This window comes from Notothenia rossii (genome assembly GCF_949606895.1).
Source record: "Notothenia rossii genome assembly, chromosome: 4".
NCBI classification, from domain to species: domain Eukaryota; kingdom Metazoa; phylum Chordata; class Actinopteri; order Perciformes; family Nototheniidae; genus Notothenia; species Notothenia rossii.
In genome coordinates this window covers 74,212,408-74,222,698 of record NC_136902.1, presented here as the reverse complement: position 1 = coordinate 74,222,698, position 10,291 = coordinate 74,212,408, and the positions used below count along the sequence as shown (strand labels likewise).

At 41.3% G+C, this 10,291-nt stretch overlaps 1 protein-coding gene across 1 annotated transcript; it reads right to left on the bottom strand.

Moving 5' to 3' along the window:
- Positions 1–2,934: 2,934 nt before the first annotated feature.
- Positions 2,935–6,557, bottom strand: LOC307035413 (zona pellucida-like domain-containing protein 1). The gene is made up of 11 exons (XM_079674689.1): positions 6,552–6,557; positions 5,906–6,021; positions 5,586–5,812; positions 5,247–5,431; positions 5,082–5,154; positions 4,891–4,988; positions 4,728–4,808; positions 4,429–4,600; positions 4,216–4,312; positions 3,633–3,662; positions 2,935–3,511 (listed from the first exon to the last, which is right to left on the bottom strand). Exons 2-11 carry the CDS (start codon positions 6,003–6,005, stop codon positions 3,375–3,377), a joined length of 1,200 nt encoding a protein of 399 aa, XP_079530815.1. The 5' UTR covers positions 6,006–6,021; positions 6,552–6,557; the 3' UTR covers positions 2,935–3,374.
- Positions 6,558–10,291: the final 3,734 nt, after the last annotated feature.

Genomic DNA, 10,291 nt, shown 5'->3' with positions numbered 1-10,291 from the left:
CCCCCTCCTGAGGTGTCGGACAGTTTTCCAGAACAACTTTGGTGCCGCCCGAAAGTCTTTTTCCATGTCTTCTCCGAACTTCTCCCACACCCGCTGCTTTGCCTCGGCCACGGCTGAGGCTGCTGCCCTTCGGGCCTGTCGGTACCTTGCAACTGCCTCGGGAGTCCCCCGGGATAACAAATCCCTGAAGGCCTCCTTCTTCAGTCGGACGGCTTCCCTGACCACCGGTGTCCACCAGGAGGTTCGAGGGTTACCGCCCCTTGAGGCACCTAGGACCTTGAGACCACAGCTCCCCGCCGCGGCTTCGGCAATAGAGGCTTTGAACACCGACCACTCTGGTTCAATGTCCCCAACCTCCACAGGAATGCCCGAAAAGCTCCGCCGGAGGTGTGAGTTGAAGGCCTCCTGAACTTGGGCCTCCTCCAGACGTTCCCAGTTCACCCGAACTACACGTTTGGGCTTACCAGGTCTATCCAGAGGCTTCCCCCGCCACTCGACCCAACTCACCACCAGATGGTGATCAGTTGACAACTCCGCCCCTCTCTTTACCCGAGTGTCCAAAACATACGGCCTCAGGTCCGATGATACGATAACCAAATCGATCATGGACCTTCTGCCTAGGGTGCTCTGGTACCACGTACACTTATGAGCATCCTTATGTTCGAACATGGTGTTTGTTATGGCCAATCCATGACTAGCACAGAAGTCCAGTAACAAACCACCACTCCGGTTCAGATCAGGGGGGCCGTTCCTCCCAATCACTCCCCTCCAAGTGTCTCCATCATTGCCCACATGTGCGTTGAAGTCTCCCAGCAAGATTAAAGAGTCCCCTTCAGGAGCCCCATACAGGACTCTTTCCAGGGTCTCCAAGAAGGCCGTATACTCTGAACTGCTGTTGGGTGCATAAGCACACACAACAGTCAGAGTTTTCCCCCCCATAACCCGCAGGCGTAGGGAGGCAACCCTCTCGTCCACTGGGGTAGACTCCAACAACGAAGCACCCAACCGGGGACTTGTGAGTATCCCCACACCCGCCCGGCGCCTCACACCTTGAGCAACTCCGGAGAAGAATAGAGTCCAACCCCTATCCAGAAGTAAGGTTCCAGAGCCGACGCTGTGCGTAGAGGTGAGCCCAACCAGATCCAACTGGTAACGCTCCACCTCCCGCACAAGCTCCGACTCCTTCCCCCCCAGAGAGGTGACGTTCCACGTCCCCAAAGCCAGCTTCTGTCGCCCGGGTCTGGTCCGTCGAGACCCTCTGCCTTCACTGCCACCCTTCTGGCAGCGCACCCGACCCCATCGCTGTTTCCCGTAGGTGGTGGGCCCGCGGGACGGAGAAGCGGAGGTGTTGCCCACGTCGCCTTTTCGGGCTGTGCCCGGCCGGGCTCCGTGGCAAGCCCGGCCACCAGACGCTTGCCGACGAGTCCTCCTTCTGGGCCTGGCTCCAGAAGGGGACCCCGGGCTTCCTCCGGGCCGGGTATCCTCACTTCGTGTGTCGTCTTTCATGAGGTCTTTTGAACCAATCTTAGTCTGGCCCCTTGCCTGAGACCAATTTGCCATGGGAGACCCTACCAGGAACACAAGGTTCCAGACAACACAGCCCCCAGGTTCATCAGGGCACACAAACCTCTCTACCACGGTAAGGTGCTGGTTTTCAACAGTTGCTAAATGTTTGTTCTGATTATGGAGTCAAATTTGACGTTAAATACAATGCTAAGAAGAGCGCTGTAATGATCTGCAGAGCAAAAGGAGATAAGAACCTTGGTTTTCCAACATTCTATCTAGGACAGGTGCTGATTAAAAAGATCTTCCAACGCTTCTCTGCCCATTGACTTTGAATGGGGATGACGTCACTTTGCCACGCTTTTCGCCGAACTGCATTGTGGGGAAGCAAAGCGAAGATTTTCAGGATTTTCAGGATTCATCATAGCCCTTCCCCCTGACACTTTACCTCTGCCACATCATAGACTATGCATCACATTAATGCACACAATGTCATACTCCTTTCTGCACATATTCTGAGTGGAGAAGAACCGGGGTTTTTTGCTTTGTATGTCGGGGGCGGGATATTCATGTGATTGGTTGTTTGTCGCGTTGCTCGCAAAAATCCCCAAGCTCTCAGACACGCCCAGCTCCAAGATTTTCAAGATTTTTTCAAAGCTGCTGTGTGGAAGTACCGTAAGTATTTGGGACACATCATCACAGATGAAATGGCTGATGATGACATGTATAGACAGCGGCGTGTCTTATATTATACAAGCCAACATTTTGGCTAGAAAATTCTCTTGGTGTTCAGATAAGGTTAAGGTGAACCTCTTTAGAGCGTATTGCACTCCTCTCTATATAAGAAGGCGAGCCTCCAGAAGCTCCAGGTTGCATATAATGACTGTTTGCGTATACTGCTTAGAAAACCAAGTTGGTGCAAGTGAAATGTTCCGTAATGCACGAGTCAACACGCTCCATGCTCTTTTGAGAAATCTGATGTACAAACTCATCTTTCGATTGAATGTTTCCCATAACTCTGTCATTATGCTGCTTTCAAATCCGTGTCTCAGTGCTGTACGATACCAGTCACCTCTGTGGAAACATTGGTATAACTGCCTTTTAAAATTTATATTTGAGTGTAGTATGTCTTGTAATAATGGACCAAGAGTCTCTTTAAATAAAGATGATGATGATGATGATATACAGTCTAGGTAAAAATGTATAAACCAGTGCTTTTATCATTTTAGTTTAATTTGCATTTTAGTGTTGAATATTACCAAACAAATATGTTATTAATCAAGTGAGCTATTGAGACTAATTTTGGCATACACTGCTGTCTATACAGTGCAGTATATCAGAGTGATTATTTAATGTTATTCAAAGCCTGCATGTGAGAACAGTAAAAACTATTATTTATATTTGTTCATAGGCAACCAGACTTGTATCTGCAATTTTTTCACGTTTTTTTTATTCAGTCTTTTCAGCCATACAGTGAGAGACAGTGAACATTTTAATGTTTGACTAAGCAGAATTGTTTTCATCAATCTCATTGAGAACAATTCAAAAGTACAACATTTCTAAATGATAACACAAATCTTAATCAACCACCATTCTTTAAATACTTCAATATGACTGTGACAACATGATTAAACTAACATATAATTATAGTAAAGATTGTCCATCCCCATATTCATAAACAATGTGACTAATTATGATTATCAAGCAAGATTACTACTAATGTTATGTGTGTGAAATGGGGAATGGTAATATGACATTTATGACTAACGTCTCTCAATTAATATCTGTGTATAACATCATTGCTTTGTAGATCATGACGTACTAAACTGGCACTCAGATTGGGGAAGGACTCAGCTCTCAGTCAGGGTTTGTTACTGGATGATTGGTTTTCTCTGTCTGCTGTACAATGTAAAGTAAACAGCCATGGCAACGATGAGAATAGTCAGGACGACAATGCAGACAATAACAGCCACCACGGGGCTGCTGTAGTTGCTCTCAACTGGTGTACCTATGTGAGCGGGGAAGAAATAAGGCATAATGGCATCACACAGTACTACACCTCATGGTAATATTAGTTCATGTTGCTAATTACTGACTGAGAAAGTAACATCAATAAACACGATTCTTACCGTAAGAAGCTGAGAAAGTTTGAGCTTCTCCTGAAAATGAAACCAAACTCAATTAATAATTGACAGGGTTTACTTGAAAAAATAAGTTGATGAAATTAATAATAGAATTTTTATGGAAATGTGATTATATGTTTTCTTATGACCTGGTGGAACTGAAACCACTACGATGTAAGCATCCTAAATATGAAGCTAGTGCCAGTTACCTGTTAGCATAACAAGTTATTTTCAAATAAAATCATAATATTTCGTTTTGTGCCCTAACTTTACAAAATCTTGATCATAATGAAATTAGTGAAACCTGTTTTTGGTTTTTTCACGTTATTTGAAAGCATAAAGATAATGTGTTTACCTGCTAATAGTGGATGTTCAGAAAGTGCTTCTATGTGTGGTTTTAGGCACCAACAAACTATGTTTTTCTATTGATACATTCAGAGGACTCTTTTTGTTTAAAACAGTGTACCCAGTGCAATTTGCACATTTTATGGTACTATACCTAACCATTTATATATTTTTTTCACAAAGGAAATTGTTATTGTTATCAGATGTGGGGAAATATATCTTCAATTGTGCCCAAAGGACTCACCACTGGTTTGTCTTCCCACCAGAATGGCAGGCGAGGTGACGGTAGCATTGGGCAACACATCCTGGACCGCTCTCTTTCTCCGACTTGTTGTACAGTCCTGTTCAACATTAATAAAGATAATCAAAACTACGGTGTATAAATGAACTATTGTAAGTAACTATTTGTGATATCTTTAAAGAAGGTCCTTTTAAAGGAAATCTGGTGTCTACTCACAGGGAACAATTTGCTACACGCCAACGGCTCACAGAGCCTGGTGACACAGTGCAGGAAGAAGGTGGAAACTGTCTTGTTTTTGTGCTGCACAAATCTGAAGGCCTCAAAGGAGAAGTGTGCCTCCTGCTTCTCTCCATTAAGATCCACCTTAGTTTGTGCGTCACGGTTACACCTTGAATGAAAAAATCTGGCAATGTGACTGCAAGTGGGGAAGTACTGGATTATAGCTGGATTGGATTGGAGTGTAAAAGGAAGAGGTTTCATACTGTGGTAACTTTTAAACTTGTATTGAGACTCACCCAACAAAAAGGTCATAATAGGTTAACTGAATGGGATCTGGATTTGTTGTTACGTAGCATCTGTCTAGCATCACGTTGAACCTGTGAGGACAGACAGGCGTTTTTTAAGTATCTTTTATTAATGTAACACGACGTTTGCTGTTAACTTCAAAATCATAAATACCTGTCTGTTAGATTGTTTGCTTTAACTGCAACATAAATCTTGGTCTTCAGATTTAGTCCTGTTTCTGGTATAATCAACCTTTCTTGGTACAGTTCATCCTGTTCCACAGAAAAATGAATACAGAATGCATAACATCATAACCTTTTGAAACATGTTCTCTGTCCAATTCCTAAAGAGAGAGTAGAACTTACTTTGAAGAGCAAAATACTCAGTGTGCTGATGAAACTACCATTGTTGTCTCTTATGGCAAGACTCGAACCTGATCTGTATCGAATGAAAATAAACTTAAATTAATAAAAATTTCACTCAGTGCCTATTTCCCATGCCGTGTTCAGTGCTATTCATGACATACTCACACGCTCAGTTGGGTGTTGTTTACGAGATACTGCATCGGGTAGGAGCAGGAGAACTTGTATAAGATCTGTGGGAGATAAGTGATCATACCTAAAGAGGGGTCTACTGAGTTTACAGTGCCGGAGATGTTGACATACTGGACTTTGGAGAAGTCAGCAAAGTCTCCAGTTCCAACCTGATCGGATATCTGTTGAAATAAAACAGCATTTATTTCACAGAAATCAGTGTCTGATTCATTCTTTGATGTATGAGTAACTAAATAATCCTTGTGTTTTATATACAAAATGAAAACTTTTACCATATGGCACTAATAATCTTTTTTAAGCTATAGTAAAGAATACCTTAAAGTCATTGTTGCAGGATGAAACAGAACTTTCATTCATTGGGAATCTGAATTTTAAGACTGGTGGGGTCATGGTCCAGTCGGCAGTCCCATAACACTCAGGTGTGTTTATCTGATTATTGAGGACCATCAGAGACTCATTGTAAAGTGCTTGGTACACTGGACAAATGTAGATGCTCAGGTCCATAAACTGAGTGCCGCAGTTCACAGTGATGTCCGAGTTTTCTGAGGGATTTAAAAAAAAAGAAGGTGGATATAAATCAATGGAGAAATTTGAATATCAGTCATTTCAGACTATGTGTAATAAACGTCACAAACCTGGAGCTCTGTTAGTATCGCTGAGAGCGCAAACTTCTGGTAGCTGGGCCTCAGTCCTCATAAAGAGGCTAAGCTGGCACACAAGGATGACCAGCCTCATTGTTCTGAATGTGGACCTGTAAGAAAACAGAAAAACAATGGGAACTGAGGCATTCACCATCTTCTTTCAACCTTAGTGTACATTAGGGACATCCCTACAAAGGTAATATAATTACTTCAGGCCATTAGGCAACATACAATCACTCTAAAGAAGAAAAATGAATAATTCAACCAGCGCTATCATGATTTATGTAGTGTTTTAGAAAAAAGTAGCTTGACATAAAATAACTAGTATCCTTCAATTTGGTTACTTTTAAAACCACTATATCTCGACACAACATACTATCATGCATTTTGCATTTTATTCAAATTAGAAATAAACTTCCATTATTGATCACATGGTGACCTCTCAGATTAAATTGCATATGTCAGGTTTGATTTAACAACCTAAATGAATGCATGAAAAAATAATTGTTGTTGATAGTAAAATATTTTACATAATATATTAATGAAAGAGGTCTATTTGATGCAAAGCATTATAAAGCCATAAAACCTACAGTATGACACCAGCAGAAATACACGTTATAAAGTTATCGCAGGGACTCACCAGTAAGTCTTCATTTTCTGTCTTGATATCAGCTACCAGAGCTCTGCATTTATACTCTCGCCTCCACAGGGGCGTGCACGGGAACATCTCACACAATAGTGTAACATGAGTGGAGCTTTTAACATCTTTAATTTCATTTCTTTGAATATTTTACATGCATTTTGAATTTGAATAACAATAAATCTAAAATTAAGAGGGTTGAAGATTCACCTTCTATTGATTGTAGCATGCAGCTTTTAAGCCACTTTTAATCCCACATCCAGCTCTCTGTCACAGTTCACTGGTGTTTTAGAATACTGTTTTGTTATGAGGATTTATTAATCAGCAGTTTGGTTGGAATTATTAATGTGACAATATTAATCTCACAGCGAAAATGCAATTAAGCTTGTCCCATCCTCAGAGAGCTCAGATAAACCAATAGAGACATTGGAGAATTGTGTGCTTTTCTTTGAGAGGTGAAGGAGTTCTCTGATAAGTTACAAGACAACATTGTTTTATCAATAGTTTGCTTTTAATCATGTGTTTTGTGTTTAACAGCAGGGCGCCAGATTGATTTTGAATTGTTTCCCCTTTAATGCCACATTAACAGAATGAGCTTTATATACCCAGTATTGCAATGGCAATCATCTCATCTGGTCTGGCATAAGATGCAACTTGACGTTAATTCTAGGTTGATGTAGATAAAGATGCTGTACGATAGAAAAACCGTTTGTTGCTGTGTTGGGTATGGGCAGGGAGAGCTTTGCATAAACCTTAAGAAACCATAACATATACAGTACATAACAGCAGTGTTTTATTTTTCGTAGGTTTATGAAAGAGCAGGGTCAGTGATCATAACAAGGTGTTCTATTCAGAGATCTTATGATGTGATACTAGTCTCATTATTGTTCTACCGTATACTTTTTGTAATGGATCAGTTTTTGTTATGGCCTCAGGCTGTAAACTGTATATAGAAAACTTCAGTGCTGTTTTGTACAGTCAGCCAATAAAAGACACACCTATCTGAGAGAAATCCAAAGTCTTTTGTGCATCACAACACCAAAGAGACTCCTGAGTAACTCGGGTCCCCAAAGAACAGCACCACAATACACCATGACGATACAGCCTGAAAAAGGTGCTTGTTATATTACTTTACACGTATCCAATGTCAAATGCCAGTTTTAATCTCCTCTTTGTTGTCCAAATACGTTTTTGTCCGCAAGACATGCCATCAGTGTGACTGAGGGCACATTTCTTTCAAACTTGGGCCCATAAGCAGCAATTGTGGTCACACTTGGGAAATAAAGAAATTAACCTGGTACAAGGCTGTGGGGAATATAGGTCAGAGTAATTATCAAAAACCAAAATGTTTTGTAAAAAAGGAAGCGGATAACGTTTGACTGGCTGGAGAACATAGTGTAGAATTTAGGAGCTTAAAAGGCAGATTTTTCCAACAGGAGTTACTAAACGCAGGATGTATCAATAAGCAACTGTTTGCCCACATGTATGCAATATTAACTTAACAGATACAGTATATCAATGTTGCTTGCTTATGCCATGTATTTGTGTTGAATATCAAATGTTTCCAACTCTCTTATAGCCATACTGAAAATAATATTGGCCTCAGGTAAACAGCTGACAAGTATGGTGGCCCTGATGTGCAAAACACTACAGCATTTCACAAAACACTACAGCATTTCACAAAACACTACAGCATTTTAGAAAACACGACAGCATTTCAGAAAACACTACAGCATTTTAAAAAACGGTAACACTACAGTGTTTCACAAAACGCCACAGCGTTTCACAAAATGCCACAGCATTTCAGAAAACACCACCACATTTCACATTGGACGGAAAGGGTATTCCTTTAGGGAGAACACTTGTTTGTGATTGGACAGAGCCAGCCAGAGAAGCACTGCTATCTTGGTTGTTTTTGCTACCGGTCAAGAAATGATGCTTCGTGATTGGTCAGCACCCGACAGCGCAACATGTCCAAATACATCAGCCGTTAGCTGTTAGCACACACTCAGAGCTCACAGCCCCTAATATCAGTTCAGAAACTGGACAAAAGTTAAACATGTAACACCACAGACTGTCTATGTCATGGCGAATACAGTCACTGATTTATTTATGTCTGTATGACATTGTTGTGAGTGTGGAGGACGGAGCAGCTACAGGTTAGTTTAGCCTGATCGATCCGATCTCCATTCAGAAAACACGCATTTTAAAAGGTTTTTCGCCTGCCGTCTTGTCTGCACACTTGTCAAAGCATTAATTCATGGTTTTTACTAACCGGAATCAGTATTTTGTTACTTCAGCATCATTTTGAAACGTGTGTTACAATTAAATCACGGTAAAATATGTTCCTTTTGTTGTAGTTGGTATCTCCCATAGGATTTACATGGAGATACGCCCCGCCCCCTCTCCAGCACGTCTTGTTTGAATGAAAGGAGTAGCGTCCACACGGCGGCGTGCGTTGAAGCCATGGTTGAAGCTTGCCGGTGGGCGTGTCGGAAACTCGACCAACAACCAATCACATGCTTCAACGCACGCCGCCGCGTGGACGGGCAGTAAACACAGCTGACAGCCGCGGTGAAACTCGAGCGATTAGAGCGTTGCGGATAATGGGTAGTCTACCATAGTACATAGTATATTTACATGGAGATAATATTTATAATAATAATTAATGCTTTGACAAGTGTGCAGACAAGACGGCAGGCGAAAAACCTTTTAAAATGTGTGTTTTCTGAATGGAGATCGGATTGATCAGGCTAAACTAACCTGTAGCTGCTCCGTCCAAACTCACAACAACGTCATACAGACATAAATAAAGCAGCGACTGTATTCGCCATGACATAGACAGTCTGTGGTTTGTTCATGTTTAACTTTTGTCCAGTTTCTGAACATATATGATATAAGGAGCTGTGAGCTGAGCTCTGAGTGTGTGCTAACAGCTAACGGTTGATGTGTTGGGACATGTTGCGCTGTCGGGTGCTGACAAATCATGAAGCATCATTTCTTGACTGGCAGCAAAAACAACCAATCACAGCAGTGCTTCTCTGGCTGGCTCTGTCCAATCACAAACAAGAAGTGTTCTCCCTAAAGGAATACCCTTTCCGTCCAATTTGAAATGCTGTGGTGTTTTCTGAAATGCTGTAGTGTTTTGTGAAATGCTGTCTTGCACTTCAGGGCCACCGTAGCAAAGGGCCACATAGAAATATATGTCAGAGGACAATTAAGAAAAAGACAGCTGTTGCATGGATCTCTGAAACTCAAATGGCTGTTTGTAAAGTCTTAAAGGCCTATAATCAATATGTCTTCATAAAAAATGAATCACATAATTGTACGTGTAAGGTTTTTTTCACCGAACCCTGATTGTGTCTTCACTTACTGCTTTTCCTGGATAACCCATAAGTAAAAAAGGGGATCTTGGTGCGTGCAGTCTATCAAACTGTCTATAACTGTTTTAGAGTTCATACTATAAACATTAGTCCTTAGTAACAGGACAAAACATTGATATAAAATACTGTTTGTCTGAGCTCCCTGACTTTGGAAATTTAGAAAGCTTCAAATAATCCCGTGGCAAGCTTTTTTCTTCATTTGTACCACCATGTGTAATTTGTATAATATATGTAAATCTATCTTATCATAACATATATTTTCCTTCCTTTCCTTTTTTTAAAATTGGAAACAGGGTCAAAATTACCCAGAAAGTATTGTATTGTTTGTTTAACCTTACAATAGGTTAACTTTCAACA

Bases quoted from the DNA above. Each gene is read 5' to 3' on its own strand.
- LOC307035413 (XM_079674689.1), bottom strand. From the start codon at position 6,005: ATGAGGCTGGTCATCCTTGTGTGCCAGCTTAGCCTCTTTATGAGGACT. The intron at 4,601-4,727 runs GTGAGTCTCAAT...TTTTCATTCAAG, and splicing joins TATTATGACCTTTTTGTTGG to GTGTAACCGTGACGCACAAA. The intron at 3,512-3,632 runs GTAAGAATCGTG...CCGCTCACATAG, and splicing joins AACTTTCTCAGCTTCTTACG to GTACACCAGTTGAGAGCAAC.